This window comes from Maylandia zebra, linkage group LG1 (genome assembly GCF_041146795.1).
Source record: "Maylandia zebra isolate NMK-2024a linkage group LG1, Mzebra_GT3a, whole genome shotgun sequence".
Lineage (NCBI taxonomy): Eukaryota > Metazoa > Chordata > Actinopteri > Cichliformes > Cichlidae > Maylandia > Maylandia zebra.
In genome coordinates, this window is record NC_135167.1 from 8,724,308 (window position 1) to 8,747,524 (window position 23,217).

The 23,217-nt window shown below is 40.1% G+C and overlaps 1 protein-coding gene across 3 annotated transcripts in view; it reads right to left on the reverse strand.

The window, feature by feature from the left end:
* Positions 1-337: 337 nt before the first annotated feature.
* LOC101480906 (transcription initiation factor TFIID subunit 4) overlaps positions 338-23,217 on the reverse strand; it is a 101,555-nt gene continuing 78,675 nt past the window's right edge. For all 3 annotated transcript variants that reach the window (XM_014413212.2, XM_024805568.2, XM_014413228.2), the window contains one exon: positions 338-2,585. In XM_014413212.2, coding sequence (XP_014268698.1) covers positions 2,412-2,585 — 174 coding nt within the window. In that variant the 3' untranslated portion in view covers positions 338-2,411. The remainder of the gene's footprint in view (positions 2,586-23,217) is intronic.

Below are 23,217 nucleotides of genomic sequence, written 5' to 3' on the forward strand. Positions count from 1 at the left end.
TCTTTTCGAAAATGCTTCTGCTTAATTAGCAGCAGAAACCTAGAGGGACTTTTCATAGTTGAGCAGCAGCGCTTGACTCAGTTTGTACTTAGCATGTGCAATGTTAGAAATGGAAATGAAGCAGGCTGAATTAGTAGTAGACTTTGGTAAAAAAAACCCAAAAAAAACCAGCATAGCTCATTCTCCCTTGAAAATCTAAGAGGTGAACACATTGCTTAGTTGTTTTATTATTTGCATTTAGAGACATTTTAGAGTAAAAAACTCCTACCTACAAAATATGTTTATGCATACGCTGCCAGAATGATACAAAGATGAAACTGGAAAAAGTCGTCTTTTCAGTTTAGTAAACAGCTTATTTATTCCTTTACAAAATAGGTACAAATACATAAGTATTGTTTTTCACACAAACAGGAAATTTTCAAGATATATACAAGAGTTTACCAAAAATAACGTGGTTCTAATAAACACATAGTTTTGTAAACAATATTTACAAATCATCCTTACACTGAAATGTATTTCCTCCATCTGTTTACACAGGAATATTGTCCTAATATTTTGGCTAAAAAGCTGTAGTAGTAGTTGTTGTTGTTCTAGGAGTAGTAGTAGCAGTAGCAGTAGAAATGCCCTCCTGTGAAACGACCGGAAACCATAGAAATAATTCATAAAATCATCTGAAATCACTACAATAAGTACTGTTGTGCTTGTTTTTAAAACATGGTATTTTAGAGATAAAGTTTATGAAAATGTCTTGAGCATAAAAGCCAATCTAAAAAAAAAGCAGAACAGATCAAATATATTAATTGTTAAAAAATAAGTGTCTTTTGACAGAAAGTGGCAAATACTGTTTCTTTGCTATAATACAATGACAGCTTTCAGTTGTCAGGTAAAATAGATATCAAAAAAGTGCCGTCAAAATTTACAATGCACGACTTTTGCAAATGTCATCCATATTTAAATAAATTTCAAAATGACAAGAAAAGCTGCATAGAGGCCAAAATGTTTAGTTAAATAGCGAAAACAAACAACAACAAAAACCCATAATGAATGCCATTACATAACACATTAAGGAATAGGGGGATGAAAGTAATTATGACGAAAATGCAAGACATGTAAAAAGGACTTTCTGGTCAAATAGTGTTCGTCAGTCAGTGATATTGCAGAAAAGACAACAACAGAAACAAATCAGAGCCGCTTGCTTCAGTTTACCATTAGTTTGTTGCTGTGACATTATATTTTGGATCAAATGTCACACAAATATAAATGTTGTGCACTAAAACATCTCATGGATTAATTTGGCCATTCAATTAATTAAGTGAGGGTGTGGGTTGCTTTGAAATAGTTAAAAAGTGTTTTTGCCAAACATCAGTAATGTGCAGAAAGAACTATGAACGTGGATGATAGAGGAATGTCTGTTTTCATTCTCCCATGCCACTGATGCACTCAGAATAACAGCAAAATTGACCTTCATAAACCATTACTGTGGGCATGATACCATAAGACAAATTACAAACAGCTAGTCATAAAACAATGTTCACATTATGTGTTTAAAAAATACTGACTCACTCAACAAGGGAAACCAGTCTGAAACTGGTGTCACATAGTGCCGTATGTGTTTTTTTGTTAAATGACCTTTCAAGAAGGCTCAAGAGGCGTCTCCTTTGTAACAACACTCTACAGAATATACCATCTAAATTTGACTCTTTCAAAGCACATGGTTGTACAAAACATCAGGTTTCATAATATTGACACATGGATTATTCCTTTTCTTACAAAGCTTACATGTGATAAAAATATACATGCTGTAAAATAATTCAAAAAGAACTATTTACACATATAGTAAGGAAATTGAATTTACTGCTGTTATTTGGAATCTGGATGTTTCAGAATCATGAGTTGGTCTAGAAATCTGTAAAGTCCCACTTATTAGGTTCAGCTAGACTACATTCATTGAACTGTGTTCAACAAATAACTCATGGATAATATTGTAGGCTGTATCAATATGCTATTATATTTTCTTAGCCAAGGAAATTTCTACTTTAAGGTGGTTCACTGAAGCTTCTGCCAAGAATGTCAAACAAACATGGAAGAAGGTCTTGGTCAAGTCCTATGACGTAAACACATCATTCCTCTGGCAAATCCAACTTCAGCAATAGGAAATGATGGGGCCCTTAAACTGAATGATCTAACTACACACTGTGAAGCTAAAGGAGAAGACACGGAACACCAGTTTTATTTTTATTTTTTTTTCTGTCTATATCTCTCTCACTTTCTTTCTTGTTATTAAAAGCTACATCAAACATCACACTACAATACATATGGAGACACAGAGCTGAAACATTAGACCTGATCTGAAGGCACGTGGCTGGGAAGGAGGAGGAGGTGGTTGAGGTGGGCGCTGAGTGGAGCAGAGGCTACTTGAGCAGGGCACGGTAAAGGAGGAGCGAGTGGGCGGTCTCTCTCTCCTGCTCCATGTAGAAAATTAAGTCCCTGAGGTTGACACGAGTGATGCGCTGCCGTGTATACTGGCGTGATGAGGTGGATGGGGCGGATGAGCTGGCTGGGGAGCCTGCCGTACTGCCGGAAACCTGGAGACAATGCAGAGGTCGAAAGGTGAAATGAAATAACTCATACGATATGTCGATGCTTTTCATCAAGTGCTATATTATCCATGTAAAAGCCAGGTTCTGCAGTTCTGCAGCAGTAAAACAGTAAAACCCTCATCCAATTTAAGTAAAAGCGCTTCAAGGTCATCTCCTTGTGCAGCCATACACTGTTCCCAGCACTCCTACTACATTTGGATTGCTGTCCTTTTGAACCCTTTTACTTTTGCATTTCAAACATGTATCGAGAGCTAACATCAACTTTTATACCATAATGGTTCAGCTTTCATATTGAGGTTGAGAGCTACATCTCGACAAGGCAAACTTGCTAGATTTTGTTTCTTGTGACTTCTTCCCCTAAAATAAAACTCAAATTGAAAGGTCTCTTTTATGACACAGTGGATCCATGCTTTCTAAACAAATGCAACGTGCATCTTAGAATGTGAGCATTGTAGCAGGCTGACATTATGGCTTAGTCACACTACAGTAAAAACATAACGGTCCCCTTGTAACTAAGAAAAGTTGGTGGTCAATATTGATTTTTTTTTGTGTGCATTTCATCACCAAAGAGTTTGGATGATCAACTGATTGCCCAGACATTACACATGCAAAACCTTCAAGCTCTGGGCAGCCACTTTGAATTGTGAGGCGACTGCATGGGTCGCCTGGGGGTAGGCAGCCTGTCTCTGAATTACTACAGTCCGACTCAGTCAGACTGCAATTACTTTCAGACAGATTCACAAAGATTTGCAAATAACTGACGTTTAATTTATAAACGCAAACAGATTGCAAATATTTTGCAGTAAATCTGGTTCCATCTGCACTGATAAGCACATCTCATCTGCAATGTGTCTCTTTGCAAAAAAGGGGACTCAACTCAACTGGTTGCCAGCTGGCTGTATTTTTGTTATATTTCTATATAACAAGAAGCTTGCCATGTGCCTATGCCATTCAGCAGATAAAGAGGTTTGCAATTTTGCATTAATTTATCACAGTTAATTGCCATATGGCCACACAGAGACCACGCAATTGCCCACTTGACCCCATTTAATCGCAAACTGATAGGTTGACGACAGATTTACTCAATCGTATTTTACTTTCTAGCAACTCATTTGTGACTTTGTAGGAATCATGCAGCTAAAAAGAGAAGAGAATACTTTTGTTTTTGAATGGCAAATTGTGATAAGTTAAATTGTGGTGTGTAATGATCGATTTTTGATCCCACATTGGTGTCTGTTTGTGTACTTTGGCTATGCAAAGAGAGGGATTGTGGGAATTCAACTAATGCGGCAGCTACATTGCATGTAATGTAGCTGTTGCCATTGGATGGTTGTTTTTTTTTTTTTTTCATTTAAAAGGCCAAAAGCATAACAGATGGCCAACTGGTTGAAAGGTTGGCTTGAACAGAATGGGACAGACAGTAAAGTCCACCACAAAGAAGACAAATTGCAAAAAAGACATCAAAGATAGCATATAGCTCAAATATAGACAGTTTTCATTATTTTTGGTTTCACCTCACTGCAAACAAGCTTTTTGTATGGCTTTTTTTTTTTACAGCTAAGCTAAACTCCCAACTTAACCTAGAGTAGCCCAGTTTACTGGTTGTTCTACGTATTTTTGACACTGTCCCTTGGTGACAGTGCAGCTACAGTTACAACATGTACATATGGGTCTGCAAAGCCCTGTATACCACCTCCTATCAGTGCACCACCATGCTGTGACCTCAACACAAACCCCAAACTCAGTATGACTTTTTTTATTGTTCCTTTTACTAAGAGTTTTTCCCTCACTTTCTTTTCTGTAAGTCTTTGGAACAGTTTCTATAGTAAAACACAAAACTGTTTAGAGTCAAGCAATATGTGGTTTCCATTCAGAAAATAAAGTAATCTTTGTTCAATGGCAAACAGATTGACAGTATCAATAGTAAGGAATGTGGCCTCTAAGCAAGTATACACCTCCAATAAAGAAAAATAATCTGTCTTGAAGAGCTGGATGAGATCAAAAGACACACTAATAATGTCCAGATCTTCAGGTGCAGGCAAATGTTCAAAAAAAAATTCTTTAAACTTACAAAACAAAACATTGGCAACATGCACCAAAGGCCACATTTTTGCTCATGTATGTTTTATGGCTCTTTACATTGCCTGGACTATGAACAGATTTTTCCTCTAAATAAACAACTCTGCTGACATAGATCTTAGCTGACGTTCCAGTCTGAAATGGAGACCTTGTTGTTTGTATTTGATCCAGGAAAAAGGAGAACGATAAAAAAACAGGGAGTATATACAGAGGCTGATACAAATCAAGAGATGCATTTACATTTGGAAATGAGAAACACTGGGAAACAAATCCAGCGAGTGCCCACTTTTCACCCAGGCACAGAGAAATAAGACAGACATTTCAGTCAGGAACACCCTCTCATAATTACATTGATTGCACCACTCTGTAAACACAGAGTACAGACAGGCCTTAACTGCAAACATATGATGGGTATGAATTTACAAGAACAAAACCAAAGTCCCTCCAGTACCCACCCCCTCATATGCTTGTGTTTGTGTACAATGTATGATGATGCCTTGTCTCAAATTACCCTTAGAACACATTTTGTCCCTTTTTGGAAGCTGTATGATGATTGAGGCTAGCCAGGCCACTTCTCCTGCCAACTTACCTCAACCACATCTAGGGGCAAGTGGGTACAGCATGCTCCTCAGCACCCTGGGGCACACCAGACCCTCACTTTGGGGAGCAACCCCACTTTAATCAGGTCAATCATAGCTGACCACACGTGAAAGATGGGCCTGCCTACTGCCATGCCAATTACTGCCACTCACAAGTAAGGTTGATGACAGGGCCACAGATTTTACCAATCAAAGCCATCCATCCACCTAGATGGATGGGCAGCACTGGCCACAGGCAGGCAGTCAGTGCTGGGGTGGTGCAGTGGCTAAAGTGGGTGATGGTGGGGTGGAGGGAGGCAGAAAGCACAGACAGATCATGGTCAACAGGTAGTGCACTTTGGGGACAAGGGCAGTCGTAAGTGATTGAAATAATACAGGCAGAAAGTCCAGCGCTTATAGAGGAATTCACTCAAAACAGCCTCTCCTCTCCCCTCTGTCTTTATATGCTGTCGTCATAAGGAATGCCAACAACCCAAACAGTGGTATGTTGTTGTCAGTATCTATGGAGACCAATGCCTCTCACCAGTACACACAGGAAATAATGTTGCAGAGGAGAGGGATGGGCATGGTAAACACCACCGCTAAACAAAGCAGATGGTGGAGTGTCAGTTAGAAAGGGAAGTGAGACATCAATGACTATTCGCTCCTTGTCTAGCAATTACACTGTAATTGTGTTTGAAATTCAATAAAAAAAAACAAAATGGTAGACTTTTGTAAGGTCATGGTGGATAAAAAGAAAACGTGAGCAGAGGAAAGAGTACGAGAGCAGAGTCACAAAGACAGACAGAGGAGTACAGCAAAAAGGAAAATCTCAAAATCAGCTTGGCCAAGAAAGATCCATGAGGCAAAAAACAGCATCTGTCATTTTATCTGTGATGGGCGCTCGGAGGCATTATGTCATATGACATATCCATCGTACAGAATGCGCAGGGATACTTCGATACATCTCTTCAGACATTTGACTTGTTTGGAGCGGGGGACAGACAGAAAAAACACAGAGAGTGCGGTGGATAGAACCTGAGGAGGGGAGAGCAGAGGCTTTAAAGCTCGTCTGTAATAAGGCCTCTTTTGCTGGCTCTGGTCTTCAGCGACAGTGTGTTGACATAGATGACAACGCGCCAATGGTCCAGACACATTATGTTACACTATTTAATTCCCTGTGGTTTCCAGCACATATGCGAATGCACGAAAAAGCAGAAAAAGCAAGTCTAAATGTGCTTTATCTATCTTGCAATTAGCATAACACACTAAGTGGAAAATAATGAGAGAGGCACTGAAGCACAGGACAAGTCCTGCACATTCTTGGGTTGTGACCCTATAATAAGGCAAAAAATAGTTTCAGCAATTTCTTGTGAAGCTAAACTTCAGATTAGATTTATAAATAGAACATGAATGCATACTTTAAATGACTGAAGTAAGATTTACAGAAGTTATTCACAATAAATATGGCCTGATACCAGACAGAATTTTCAACTTGTTACACTCCATTTCCTTCGTAAGTTTGACAGTTCATCCCCTCTAACTGATTTATATGGGAGAGGAGATTTGATTTTCCCTAAACAATGACTAGAGACCACCTGAATCTAACATCGTTTTAAACCAAGAATGGTGAATAGCCACGTCAACACGCTGGTATCACTGTGATTTTAAGAGTGAACTGGAACATATTAAAACTGTTCCACATGTTCCTTCATTTATCTTTTATTTGTTTGTTTAGTAGAGAAACCCACTGTTTCATCTGAGCAGACAGTTTGGCAGAACACACAGATTTCAAGATAATGACAAAGGTAACAACAAATACAAGGCTTGTATTATTTAGTGTTATTATCTTCTTAAGTCCCAATGCAATTATAAAATTATGAGTGAGGACAGATTTCATGAAAATGACAAGGCTGGTGTGTTTGGACATTAATTTTTTTTCTACTTTTATATGATAATCAGAGATTCGTGGAAAAAAAGAATATTTTACCAGAAAGGACAAAGTCAGCAAATCACAATTTCAGATTATCAGATCATATATGGACTGCAAAACTCACTTTAACTTTGACAGAACTAAAATGAATTCATATTTTGCTAAACTTACTTTCAATTCATATTTCTATTTACACTCTCTGTCTTTCTTAATCTTGCCCTTATTTTTGACTTATTATCTCCAGTTGAACAGTAACAGTAGTGGTGCTTGTATGTGTATGCAATTTACATTCAGTCCTTTACTGTTTAAGGGAAAGGGGGTAGGGTAGCGGTGGTGGTGGGTTTCTTGCTGATCTGTGTCTTTGAACCCTGAGTGGCACCTGTGCCTTGATGCCGAAGCCAATATTGGATTTGGCCCAGGTCACACCTTAGGGCGGTGGGTTAATGGCCCACTTTGCCAGGCACGCAGAGCTGCTCGGCCCTGCACAGTCCAACCTGCTGTCTCAGCACTCCACTCCTCACGGCAGAAGTTGCAGACAGAGGCTGGGTGGTGAGAGAGGGTGTACTGTATGTACCAGTGTGCGACAACACACTAACAATCACGCTGTATTAACTAAAACTGCAACATGGGGAGAAAACACCGCTTAGCTGTCATGCTAAAAGACAAATACTAGACTCTTGGTTAAGAAAAATAGAAGCTGTTCATAATACAACATTTATCTTTTACTTTGGTGGTGAGATAGCTCTTATGTCTAAGCCTCAGGCAATGAGGACATATATAGAACAACAATGATAGACTGCTGATAACATAGACAAATAAGCGAAGCAAAAGCTAAACCAAGTAGTGTTTTAAAGCTAAAAACTGGGCGGAAGTTAACGATAGCTGCTATTTAGTTATGAAAATTTTCTCTTTCATATTTCGGTCACTCTTAAGAGCACAAAGTCATGATTTAGTGCTCCAATTATATTTGCATTAGGTGTTTAGATCCTTTAAATTGGCTTGCAGGTCCTACTCCTGTTGGGCTTCCTCACATGATGAGTACCTGATGTGCTGACAAACTATCATCCATGCTGGTTGACTGAAGGCCTCGCAGATTTGCTGATTGACAAACTGAAGACCTGACTGTTGGGCTGACTGGCTCAGGGCTTGACTGACTCACTGACCGACCGACTCATTTACTGACTGAAGGGCTGACTAACTGACTGCCTGGTTGACTGACTATGTGCCAGAATGCAAAGCTTTCCCACATGTTTTCCTCCATGCTGCATTTCAGTTGGGGAACGCTGCCTCGTCCCTTCAGTGTTTACAGTGTGTAGCCCAGCCGTGGGAGTGCAGCCCCGCTTCATCTCCACACTCGGCCTGAAACGCCTCTTCTCCGGGCGCCATTAATCAGCAACAGAGACTTTCTCTCTCGCCTCTCCCTTTTCTCGCTCTTCTACGCCCACAGACATGCTGGATGAGGCCATTTTGAAAGAGTTAACAGATGTCGGCTGATTTGCCCCAGGCTTTCTGACATTGCCCGAGTGATGTATTTGATGTGGAGTTTATTCAGCTCTAATAAACGTATAAAGAATTAGAATAATAATTCACAGATGTACATACCCAGATTATATGCCGGAGCTCCCCTTTGAAGCAGACAAGGCAGCCAAGATTAACAGAACCAGGGGAAAGGATGAAAAGGGTTTTGGTTCAGTCCACCAATAATCACAGAGGTCAGAATGGACTAATACCACAGCTTTATGTTCATGCACTGACGCAGATGGCCTTTGTTCCTATCAGAGGTTTCTAAATAAGAGGCAGCCAGTGTCGCCATGCTTTCAAAAATGGAGGCGAGTGAAGCCCATTTGCTATATATTTCTTTTCTTGTCACAAACATGTTATTTTTAATTTGTCATTTTGTGAACAGTAAAAAGAAAAACTAAAAGAATAAAGGGTAAAACACAATGGGACAGGAGTGAGGTCTAGCATTCTGATCATGGCAAAAAGGATGAGGGAATTACTTTCAAAACAAACAACTTCCATTTGCTTCTCAACTAAACAACAACAAATCTCAAAAATGGCCAGTTGCAGAGCATCTTAATACCCACATAAACCATAAAAACAGCTACACAGCTCCATGGCAATGCATAGCAACCGTGCAGAATTTCAGTCAAGGAGAAAGAAGGCAAAAAAACACCTTATTACTTCTAACTCCTGCAAGCCATTTTGGTCTCCAAAGGTTTTAGAGCGCCGCAGGCCATGTGTCTGCAGTGTTTCGGGAAATGACTTGCCTTCGCACGAACACTGCTATGTTCTGCAGCACTGCTGCCCCCAGCATCCCCGCTCAATTTCTGTTTAACCCTTTCCTGCCTTCCCTCACACTGACTCACTGCAACAGAGAGCTCACACCCAGCACAATACTGTCACATTGTTCAGCCTCCCACAACCAAAGCGAATCAGACCAGCTTTTTCACGAGCTAACACATTAACTCCACGTCTAATTTGGCTACTTAAGCATGTGATGGCTCTTGAATAACACGGTGCAGGAAAGGCGTAAGGTTACACGAGGAAGAGAAAGACGAAGTAGAAAAAAAAGTGCTCCATTCCACTTGATCTACTACAATGTGCGACACAGTTTGCACACTTGAGTGTGTATCAACGGTGGATTAAATCTGCAAACTCGTTGACACAACACATAATTAAAACATCTTGCTCGAGGTCAGGAATTTTCTAATTAGTAGTGTACTGACAAAGCTGCAATTCCATCGCCCTGAGTCCACAGGTTACTGCTAAGATGAAAGCCGACCCCGGAGCACTATTCTGCAGGGCTGCTCATACAATTCCTCAGAAGACAGTCACAGGGTCACCAAGCTAAACAGTCTGCTGCACCCGGAACCTTACTTCCAAACAAAGAACTTCAAACTTTCCTGCTTGGAAACACAATCTTGCTTTTGTTTCCCCTCTCTCTTTCTTTTCAACCTGAGAGAAACAAAAGATTTTGTGAAGGCAACTAGAGGAAGAAACCATAACACCGTTTTTAATCTTTTTAATTAAAATGCTCTAAGCCTGGCTAGCTGAACAACTTGTTAAATAGTACAAAGGCTTTATTAGGTGGGGCTTTGTAGCTTAAGTTGGCAACCCCGCTTAGGATTTGGGGGTAATAACATTTGTTCACATATTGCCAATTATTATCTGCTAAATGACAGGAAAGCCATATTGTCCACAACCAGAGTAGTACACCAGCAGAACAGCTAACATAACAAGGATCCAGATGGTGCGTTTGTTGCTGTTGTGATTAATAAATCAGTGTTATTTGTCTGAAGATCATAATCCAACCAATAACCCACCAAGCAATGTGCTCAATGTCTTGCTTCTCTGGCACTTTCTATAGTGAGGCACAAGTGGCTACGAAACTGCTAACAGCCTCCCTGATAACCTGGACAATTAACACAGGCCAAGTATCTTTGGCTACATAAAGTATCAGAAGTAGAACTTTTTCAGCATTAAATATTCAAGGCGTTTCATATATAAAATGAACCCAATTAGAGTTAAAATAGGAGAAGTGTAATGAGTCTCTAGTCAGAATGCTTGTCTTCAGAACTACTCGCTAATGAGCCCTTGTTGGTTTTACACACTTTACTTTCAATGGTGTGGCACTGTCATTTCTGCTGGTTTTTAATTTTTAATTCAAGTTGAATGAGAGGGTGGTGACTGAGTTAATAATCAAGGCACCGGGGTGTTTTGCAGCCGATGGATAGCTGGGAGAAGTTGCCAAATGAGGCTTGTGGTCCACCCTTTGATGTCTTTGCGAAACGTTCCAAATAGGAATAACCAGTTAACAAAAGCCTATCGGTTCAGAATGGTATCAAACATAAATGACCATACTAAGAAGAACGCATCCTGCAAATGGCCTAATTAGGGAAAATGGTACACTAGCAAAATAGCATGGCACTGAATAACACAGAACCCATGCGCAATAACAGACACTGACTCAAGCACAGGATGAGACACGAAAAGCAGCACAACAGTTCCCGCTGCTCGGCAGACATGTGCTGTATCCTGAGCTGTCAGTCTTCACATAAATCCTCATATGAGCAGTGACACATTTCACTTACAAGAAAAGGAACACACCAAGGAGCCACAGTAGATTTGCAGATGTAGGGTTTTAGAGAGCACATCTATGGCAGAGGTTCGCGCTATGAATCGGCCCTTGATCTTAAATTGACATTAATGGGGCCATTTTTGACATCACTTAGCCATCACAGGCTCGTTCCCGTGCTGCTGACACTGGTCCCCGTGCACCTGATGCAGCGCCTGCTAAGATGAGCAGCAGGAAAATGGCTGTCTGAAGAGCAGGTCTGATTAAAATCCACGCTCTTCAGGGGAAAGAGTGGAGTTTCATGTTTTATATAGATGGCCCAGAAAGATGAACCAAAACTTAAATAGAGTGTCTCTGTGAACATTCGTGACCCCCAGTGTCACTGTTTTTTATCCAAAAAGCTGAAGGGGAGAAGCTGCCAAAGTTTTCTAAGCTATTCTGAAACAAATCTCTTTACCAGTCTGGGGATTTATGGTGTTAAATCAACTTACAGTAAAGTTACAGTAAAATGCCCGACTTATATTGTACTTCTACTAGTTTTTTTGTTAAGCAAAAAAGTCTTTTGACTAACAATATGGTATGTGACACTTGTCGAAATTCAAATCGCATAGAGTAATATGCAATTAATTTAAAAAATCCAGATGTGTGGGAGGCAAACGGGGTAAAAATGGTTGGCAGCTTTGCAAAATTTCAACGCAGTTAAGGAGCTCCTCATTATGGTTCTGTTGGCACTTTTCTGGAGGCCTCATTCCTCCCATCAGATTGCTCTTCCACAGGCCCAGAAGGCTTACTTCCTACCTGCACAGCATTTTGGCAACCTGCTTTATTATACCACATACAACAGCATCCTTTCCCAAGCAGCTGTGTGTATATATGTGTGTATAGTGCTTATCTACATATTGACTTGGTATAAATCCACACTCTTGTCTGCCATAATAATTACACATCTTGTAAAAGAAAGTACTCAATTCTTCCTGCACCTGAGGCGGGCAGCTGCAGGAGCTACCCTTCGGCGCCCAGCAAACACACCTCCGGCGCTGCCTGGTATCCAAACAGCTTCAGCGTGCACCCAAAGCCATTGCCTTCCATGGTGTAATGGCGCCTTTCTATTAGATTCCAAGTGAAGAGAAAATGCCAACGCAAGCACTGGTAAATGTGTTTCTATGTACTGCAGGAACAAAGCAGTTAGGACCGGCTGAACAGGTAATAAAGACAGCAGGGGCCTGTTTTATAGTTGTCAATGAGTCAAGACCACACACGCATAACTGCACATACCTCGATACAAATGTATACGCAAACACACAACAAAGTCATCATGTGTAGTGACAGAGGCCAGCCCAGGAGGTATGTTTGCATTCTGTGGCTCTCTGGACCTTGTGGTATGTGTATATAAAAATTTTTTCCAAAGGCCAGACAAGCCTTTTAAAGCCAAACCACATCTCATTGCTCAGAAATGCCGTGACATGTAATCAAAATGCTGATGCGGACGATAGGGACCATAGCCAGCTATTCACAACTCCCCCAAAGTTCTATCAGTGGAGGCCGTTCATTAGTCCAACAAATACATAATTTATGCAATCTAAAATATACATGTGATCATGAATCAAAATGGGAATGAGAGGCACAGAAACACTGAAGCTTTCTGATGATGCCAATTCCTTTTTTTTGGAAAAACGAGAAGTGGTCAAATGTTGCCAAACATGCCCAACCGCAGCATCTTTGTTCTTCTTAGAGGCTAAACCAAAGCCAGCCCTGGCAATATTAAAAGTAGCAGCAATCTATGGTCATTACAACTCTTTTCTTATTCAGACAAGATTGTTTTGTATTTGTCTATCGTCTGTGTCGTAGTCAAGTACATTATTAAACTCAGAATACGCCATTGAGCAGCAAATGTGGAATTTACAAGACGTGCATGTAAAACATATTAAGCCAACCTGGGAGACAGTAGGTTAGAGTGAATGACACTTGACACAAAAAAGAAAATGCAAAATCAACAGGAGCAACATATGCCGACATCAAAAACAGTGAAAGAGCCATAAGCCTTTATCCTTTCTTCATTCAGGGCTCATAACATCTATGTGCATGGTGATGTCTGAACTCTGCTGAGATTATTTGTCAAAAATGCCTGAATTTCACAGTTAATTGGCCTCCCTAATTAGCACAGGATGTCTAATTCCCATTGCAGTCAGTGTGCTAAATGGTAAAGCTTTAGCAAGCGGATGCCATTCCTTTTCATTTGAGCAGAGAGACTCCCTGTGCAAACCGAGCTACACTGTACATTACACACTCAATGATCGATTCTAAATCTTAATTAGGGAAACGACAAACAAGCAATGGGACTTAATGAACTGTGTACCTTGTCAAACAGCTGGCTGATTATATTTATTGAGATATATGTTAAATTTAATGATTTGGGCAATTAACTGTTAGACCCCCTCTGTAATCTCTGAGGGACATAAGGAGGCCAGGGAGTTGAGCACAAGGGCCAGAGACCTAATGGAAAGCAGCTGACAAATATTTGTCGTCCCCAGAGCGCTGAAATAGGCATCGGCGACTCAGAAGACCTTGTGCTTCAAAATGAAGATGTCATATACAGGGAGTCAACTCCCTTGTCTGCTTCAATCACTAGTGCTCCTGGTTAACACAGCTCTGATGGTGTAATAAGACATGTTTCAGACACTCCTAGCTTTGCTGGGACCTCAATTCATTTAATGATGTGAGATGTTCTGCACAAACAATACAGAAACATAACAAAAGACATCTGAAAGTGTGCACAGCCTTTATTATCAGTGTCGTTTTTTTCACGGCCATCCATTTCTAACTTTTTTTTCTAAATTGGTCAAATGGAAAGCAGTGAAAAGCGAGGAAAAAAAAATTAAGCTGAGCCGAAAAGTGCGACTTGGATTTAATATTTTATAATTGCCAAGGGACATTCTAAGATCAATGAATTTTTGCCCGGGACACACATCAGAAAGAGATGTACTTCAGTCTTTTTAGGGAACATTGGTCTATTTAATTCCAGTGTCTGATGCATGTGAAATATGCCTTCCATGGCCTCCTTCTTCTTCCCCAGGCACTGCTGCAGGCAGACATTACCACTTTTAATGGGCCGCCATGAGAAGAGGCAAGTCAGCCAATAACCCATCCTCACTAATGGATCGCCTTGTTTGTTCTCTTTTACCATTTTCAGAAGCTAATTTTAGATGTTCTGTTTTCCTGTTAAAATACAAAATAAAGGACACTGTATCACAACAACATTTTAACAAAAACAATGAAACAGATGAAGAACAGCAAGGGAGCTGTAACAGATATGATATTTATGCATGGACATTCTCTGCATGTAAATCATGTGGTTGTTCATCCAGATTATGAAGGGTAGGTATTGTGTAACTGAAAGCCATAACAGGGCCTGTCTCAGAGAGGGGGGTTACAGAAAAAGGTTTCAATGGGTTGCAGTAACAAAGTCAGACTTGACTTATGGTGGGTAGAAAACGGCAGTAGCTTTTAGGAGTGGTAATGATCAGCTGTTTGATCGGTTTAAGCCTGGGACTAAAATATCTGCTTGTCTGGATTTCAATTTTGCCTCAACCTTTAACTTTTTAAATATATCTGAAGCTTCAGTTTTAGTTACAGATGTACACATTTTTTGTAGACCAAGCGTGAATAATATGAATTTACACCTGCTGATACTGATTACTGATATACATAGTGATATACATACTATTATTAGTATGTATATCACTAAGTTAGTAGTTAGGGAATATAATTAACATCAATCCACCTCACAGTTAAGCTGATAAAAGGCACTGAGTCGACATGGCTGGTTAAAATATGCATCAAATATCTATGGTAAAGCTGACGCCCAAGATGTGTTAGGACATGTTTTTGGTTTTGTTTTCAAAATTAGGACAAGTTCAGTTCTGCCTACCTGCTCAACCAGTGTGATGTTAATATAATACTGACAATAACCATGATAGGTGAAAATTAAAGACACTGACATTGGCATCATGTTAATAATAGAAAGTAGATAAAATCACATAAATTATAATTTAATTGTTCTTTCTATACTGCTTTCTACAGAAACGTATAAATCCCCGAATAGCATTTTAAGTGTAAAACACACAATAAGGTTGGAAGAAATGGAAGGAGTTCTGTTTAACTCCCTCATGAAGGTTTGTACAATGAAACTTGTTATGTTCATGTTATAAGAATAAAGGCATTTTAAATTATATTTTTAGAAATAGTGACTTGGAGTTCTTAAATATTACCTCGATTAAGAGCAATATATTTTTAATTTTTCTAAAAACATTAGAATAATGTGATATTTGTAGTAAAAATAACATCTATCATGATAGATTATACTAAACTTAACAATTTCTACCTTTTTAAGCAGTTTATACTATTATTTAAATTTCAAGGGTTCGTTTCCACATACATTCCCACATATATTATTAAATATACAAACAACTGTAAATGTATGTCTGTAGGTTACAGAGAAACTATTTCTGGCAGAAAAATAGGAAAGTGCAAACTAGTATAGTTCAACTATTACACAGTGAAGATTGTTCTAAATTATTTAGCACCGACCTATGAGTGGAGAGGAATTGCTTACAGGATGCGTGATGTGCACCTCCATAAAGTCGTTGTTCTATGCTCTGATCAGGCATTTCTAGCATCCAATTGTAGTTTGCCATCTCCATACATACAGCTACTCTTCCTCCCGTCTTGGCATTCTTCTGCCCTCCTACCAGCATCTTTACTATATTTTTCTTCTTTTTTCCACGGGATCAAACCTAAACCTAGACCGCTGACAATGGAGTGCACATAAAATAACAGTGAATGACAACAAACCTAAATACATAGCAACATTAAAATGCACTCCTCCTTTGTAATGCTAGTGCTGTGCTGCAAAAGGCAATCAGGGTTAAATCTAACAGCATCGCAGGAGGTCCTATAAATAACGACAGTAAGTCACACAAAGGCACAGGAGTTTCTTAAGTGAGCCATAACAAAAAGAACTCTCTATGTATGCCTCTCCAGGGCTCCACCATGTAAGTTTCAGAGGCTCTATGTTGACAACTTTATTAGCAGCTCTTGCGTTCTCGAGTCATTCGATGCCATTCTCACATGTTAAGAATAAGAAACTTGAGGCTCGGAGTTTCCATCTCCTCCAGGATGGAGGAAATATAAGCAGCACAGAATGGCAAAGAGTGATTGAGGCATTTTCACTGCCTATCCCTATGAGTGGTGAAAGCGTAGGATGAGGAGTGTGGGTTTGCACAGTGCGGTATAGCACAGCATGGGGCCCACGATGTTAGGCTGTCCCCACGTCCCTGGCCAGCAGGCTAGCTAGAGAGCCAGCCATTACTGGTCCGCCTCCATAGCAGCGAGGCGGAGGGGGAAAAAATGCAGCAAATTTCATTCTTCAGAAATTTAATTATATCAAGATTAACAAGGGAGGTAATTAATTTCTTTAAGATGGGTATCTTTTAAGTGCCTGGGGCTCAACTTTGTTGTCAAAACTGTATATTTAACCATTATTTCAGGGCAAAGTTTTAAAGGCAGAAATGAGGGGGATATCTACTTTGGCATGAATATGAATATATAGAAGCTTCTTATCTAAATAAGGAGACTACTGTGTTAAAACTACCATGTACATGTATAGATGTATGCTCTATTTAGGAATCACTAACAAAAAGACATTGGAACTTTATAATTATATTTTCAATGTAAAGTATATTGAGCTAAACCTTTTATTTTTTTAATCAACTGGTTGTAGTTGTAGGGTAAAGAAAAGAAGGTGATACACCCATATGAGTAAGATCTTATATGCCCCCTAAATACGTTCAATATGTTTAAATATGTAGAGGTGTAGAAACAAACAGGAAACAGGCTATTGAGAAATAAAAGTACACTAAAGTTTATTTTAATCCTGCCATCATGTTAAAACAGGATAAGCAACTGCACAAATATTCATAACTATTATCCTAAAGCAAGAGGCCATAAAGAAGATAACAATTTTTGAAGTTTATCAAAATCTTTATTAGAAATTTGTGCTTATTTATCATCTTAGCAGCACTGGTTTCATGTAAGGCAATGATGGTTGGGGAGTCATTTTGCTATTCCGACCCTTTAGTGCTGACTGAGATGTCTCAAAAACTGTTGGTCTGCCATTAAATGCTGGACATGCATATAAAATGCCCAGAGGATTAATCCTAAGACTTTGATGATCTTGACTTTTCTTGAATTTCTAGTTAAACATTTTCATATATAACCATGGTGGGAAAAAGTAGGAACCCGAATTACAACTTTGTGATCCTGTGACCTTTCCTGCAGCACCTCCAGCAGTAAAAGGTTTTACAAAATTTCTCAGTATCTCAATATCTGCTGGATATGTACATGTACAAAACTGAGTACAAACATTAGTGGCCCCCAAAGAAGCAGTCCAGAGACTTGGTAACAACAATTTTCATGTGGTGTATATTAAACACGCATGGAAGGTGTATCAAAAAAAAAAAAAATCATCCAATGTCAGAGTTTTTTTAATTCTACAGTTGTTCACCGGTAATGACTGAAACATGTACTATTAAAAGACGGGATTCGTGACTTTCAGGTGTTGCCGGTAGGTTGCATAACAACAGCAGTGCCTGAAGTGACTCCAGACATGCTCGCAAACGTATGTGACAAGTGTGACTATTGTATGGAGGTATGCCATCCCTTGCAAATCGGTCTATTGTTACCTAGAACTAAAATGCTGGACCTCTGACTATGATTTTAAGCATTTCAGGTCAACTGCGTATCTATTGATTACATGAATTTCATGTTTTAATGTTTCACGTTAGCTCACAATGGAACTGAATGGGAGTGGAAAGAAAAGTATTTGATATAATTAAAGCAAAAACCAACAGTTTTGTCTTTCCATGATATAGCTGTATTTTAAATGCTTTAACCCACAGAACATAATGTTAAAATCCTAGTGGATACAACTGTGCTCCGCATTGTGTAGGGGAAAAGAAAGTTGGCTAAGTTCACCGTGTTAAAGCTCTCAAAACGGATGGCATCTGGCCAAAAAACCCCTGTAACCATTCGGAAGACTCAACTCTGTCTCCTTTGTGTCCTCACTAGTAGAAATACTGAATTGCCTTGAGATGTAAAGTCAAACTAACATTAAAATCTTCTTGACATTATGAAACCAATAGCAGCCTCTCCGTGCCCTCTTTAATCATATTTATGTAGTATGTAGAGAAGGGGAGCTCACACAGGAATCCTTATGCTTCACTGCATCCTCACAGAAGTCATGCTAAAGTCGTTGCATTCGTCTCAGATCCCACCCTTACTTGCATTAGAGGTGAAAAAAAAATCTTAGAAATGCAAGAGCTAATCAGGGGTTAATGTCAAGGCTCCCAGTGGATTTAACAATAGGCTCTGTTTGGTTAAGGGCAAAAACAGAGCTCCACAAGAAGGTTAAGTTAGCTGTCTTTTCCATTAAAACCGTCCACTTGGTGTATGACTCGGAGAGGAGCAAAAGGAAGGTACAAAACAGGAGGCAGCTGCTGTGACTACATTATATTTGCTCATTACTGCCCCTGCTCCTTCAACATTAGCAAGTAGCCACGACTTTCCAACCATATACTAACCCCAACAGATTCTGGACAGAGAAGGGAAAAAGATGGAAAGGAAAAAGCGATGAGGAGGAGGAGCAAGTGTTTTCCTTTATGCTGTGCCTTCTACAATCATTCGGTTGGCCTGTCTCCTTCTTAACCAAACAGCCTGGTTGGTCGTAGTCCTCTGAGTCCTTACACACCCCCTCCAGCTCCGGAAGCCTTGTACTCTCAGAGTTTCCTGTTTGTCTGGTTGAAGACCTGGACATTTTACTCCCAGGCGGCACATTGGGAGGGACATTGGAGGAGGAGGAGTAAGCAAAGGAGAAAAGCACAAGAGAGAAGGACAGAGGGGAGGTTGGCGGGCGAAGGCAAAGGGAGAGACACTGAACACTCCCGAGTTGGGATTGATTTACTTCATTAACCGAGATTACAAGTTTAACTTACAAACCAGAGGTCAAAATTTCTCATTAACAAGGGGACCGTGGAGAACCTCGGGGCTTGGAGACCACTCTTATTACTGACTACACATTTCAATCTGTCTTTGATGTTCCATGTCTGCCTTTCTACCCCCTCTTTCCCCCTCCTATTTTTTGGCAGCGAGGTTGATTTTAATTGTAGCTATAGAACAGAGCATAGTTTGCCTGTAAGCCAGCCTCCACATCTGTAGTGAGTGCAGCTTTAGTGATATTGGGTGCAGTCCATAGCTTGGGGCTAATTTTAATGGTCCCCCCCCTCCCTCCTTCATTGGAGACTCAGATTGTTTTCCACGTGATTCCTGTTAATTTAGCTGGAGGAAAGGGCATCAGTTTTCCTTGTGCTTTTCCCCCTCTCTCCCCATGCCTCTCACTCTATTGCCTCACTCCTTCTTTCTGATCTACAGCCTCAAAGAAAGAAGGTGAAATGAATTCAAATGGAAAAATAGACTGTGCTCACTATTAAATCGCTCGCCTACCTTTGTCCCTCGCATTGCGCCTGGTTGAGACAGATAGGAGAAAGCCAGTGTGGCTGTACAAACTGGGGCAATTTAGCTGCTATTGTCGCTTTTACGTCAACAAACAAAGCTCTTCCTTTGATGTGATAAATGGCCTAAGTGCCTGGATGATAACTCAGAGCTCATAAATGTGTCAAGGATGTTTCAAAGCTCTGAGCATGTTTAACACTGCAGGACATTGTGCACTGAGGCACAGTTTACATCGCAGAACCTTTAATGCTAACCTTAGATGTACAGAGGAGCCTCTGCCTATCATAAGCTAGCAAAACTGCAGCAACTCAGTTCAGACAGGATTCACCATATGAGATGAGAGGAGATCACAACATACAAAAATCAATGGGTGGAAATGAAACAGTAAAGTGTTCAAATCGTATTAAATGTGTTAAAGGACAGAGTACAGAGGGTGTCATGGAATAATCATTATAAACAGAGCTATTTTTGGCTTGTCTGTCTCTCATCCTTTATTCACTGAACTCAAGTCTGTAAAGGATGAGAGACAGACAAGCCAAAAATAGCTCTGTAAAAGCTGTAATATATCTATACCATCTTACCAGCTTTTACATACAATATACAAATGTTGGTGGCTGGAGAAAAGAATTGAATATGGAATAGAGTTGACTTTTGTGTAGGATGCAGTAGTAATGTGTAGAAGTAATGATCCTAAAAGTTAATTCCCTTTCATTCTATACTTGTTAAAGCATTCATGAGGCCAAAGGTCATTTCTCCATACAACTTCAAACACCCTTTGCTAGCACACGTCATCACAAACTCCTAAAACTGGTAGCTCACCCTTGACTTTTGTGTTGAACCTGTGTGTGCAGATAGCTGGGTAAGGGTTGTAGGATCGGAACAATTAAGCTGGAGGCAGAGTTGGAGTATGTGCGCCTGAGCACCCTCTGCCTGTGTGCTGACCCACCACTGGGGCCACAGCAGGCCCTCTTCCAGCAAGCCAGCCAGCAGCCGCAGCCATTGGTTCCTTGGAACTAATCCACCCCGAGGAGCCCTGTAAGACCCCCTTTGTTCCCTCCTGCAGACTAGATCAAGCTGGAGACAGACACTCCAGTCTTGACTGGCTATCAATTTCACAGCTTCTAGCGATCTACATCCAGGCACAGGCCCAACTGCGGCCAAGCCGCCATCACATTAAAGGTGATTGAAAGGGGGGATCGGGCTGCGGGGAAAGAAGCAAAATTGTGTCACATGAATTCCGTCACAGTCCAAACAAGGTGGAAAGGTGGTCTGTTTAGTGAAAAAATAAGCAGGAGTAAAGGAATATAAAAAAAGCGGATTTCAGCAGGAGTTCTGCCTCTCAGTGAACAGAACAGGATCTCAACAAGGCCATTATCTGGCTCCTAATTTGAGCTCTGGCACAGCACTGAAGGGCTGCCTTTGTCTAGGATTAATGCGGAAAGCTCAGGATGCGATGTCAGAGGGAAATAATCAGCGTGGGCCCTTCATAACGTTGGCTGCTTGTGCTCCTGGCCAGGGCCCCCGGCTCATTTTTGTGGAGATGAAATCTATGACAAGCCCCTCAGTGAAGCTAAGAGCAGGCAACAGTCCAGTAACACCCACAGGCCTCCAGGCATCCTGTGACCCCCTTAGAAAAGTCACATTCACTTTGCTCTGGAGAAGGGAAAGAGAACGCCGCAGGCGATTCCAGCCCATGTGAAATGAAGAAATGTGAGGAGGTGAAAACGAAGTGAAAATAAGTTAAGATTCCTCCTCCGCCCCCTCTGCAATCACTCCAGAGGAGGGGCACACTGTGGCTTCACTTTATTATGCCGTATAATTAAACATATACAGGACATTAAAAAAGGGAGAAAAACATAAAAAAGCCAACAACTCTGCCATAATGTATATTCATGTTTATGTTGTGTAACTGCATTTAGGGAAACAGTTTGAAAATTCAGGGTTGGTTTTTTTTTTTCTAATGCAGCATGAGGTCGGGGGCTAATACCCATCAGGGTAAAACATTCTGAAAGAGGTTGGCACTGTACTCAAGGACCAGAAATAATGCTTTTATTTTGTTATTTATGCTTTTTTACCGTTTGCATTACCATGCTCCTCTGCAGCATATTGCTGCTAAGCGAAGGATGTGAAGATGCAACTCGATAAGCATGTTATTAAAATGACCAATTGACATTCAAAATTCAGGCTTATTTTAGATTCATCATATTTACAGATGAATATGTGGAATTTAAATATTTCCCAGCTGCGTAAAGGAAAAATATGATTTGGTACAGCAACTAGGCATGACTTCATGTATAACCCTGTGCTACAGAAATGTGATACTAAGGTTGTTGCTTTTGGAACCTGTAACGGAAGAGTTTTCTTTGTAATACCAGAGTTCAGGTTAATTAAAACCATAACAGGCAAGTCACATAGAAGTGTGTCGCTGTGCTGTCTGTACAGTGCAGATATTTCCTTACATCCATCATTTCATCCTTCCTAACTTTGAGTGAAACAGGTTGAGTCTTCAGATGTATCTCTAAACTTAAATCATTCTTACCAGTAGAAGAACACAACTGAGCTCAAAGATAAAGACAGGCATAAATAAGACCAACAAAACTAGTCTGCAAGACAAACCTGCTTCCTGGTATTTCAAGAAAAGTACTGACTCATCACTCTAAAGATTAAGATTTTATCCTCTTTATTTACTCACTCCTTGGACATTTCTTTGTAGGCAATCATCGCTGATCATTTGATGCACGCCACAGGCCCGACTGTTTTTGAAACGCTCCGTTTCATTCATCTGGTAATGAAAATTTGGCCCTCTGCTAAACTGTTCCTCTGCTAAAAAAATGAACTACCTGGCTCAAAATGTTCATAATATGTATTAATTAATTTAAATATGAAATAAAATGAATAACTTTAGTGCAAAATGACAAATAACCCTTTTGGCACCCATATAAACCTCATGTGAATGTCGCACGGTCAATGTGGCTTGTCATTGCTACTCTCGACGCCTGTTGTGTCAGTAGTTCTAAAACCATGCCTGCTTCCAGTGTTGGGAAGGTTACTTTTAAAATGTATTCCACTACAGATTACAGAATACATGCCCCAAAATGTATTTTGTAACGCACTCTGTTACGTTACTCAATGAGAGTAACGTATTCTGAATATTTTGGATTACGTAATATTTTATCATGCTTTTACAACTACATGAATGTACTATTGCTGTGTTTTTTTACTATTACAGAAGGCTACTCACCATACCAAAACCAACTAGATTTTTAAATCTTAATATAAATGAGTAACAGTAGGATGGACATTAGGTAAAGCTGCACTTTTTGCAGCGATCTCGTACAGAAAACTATTCTGCGTGTATATAAAATGTGTCCGCGTCTCCGAACT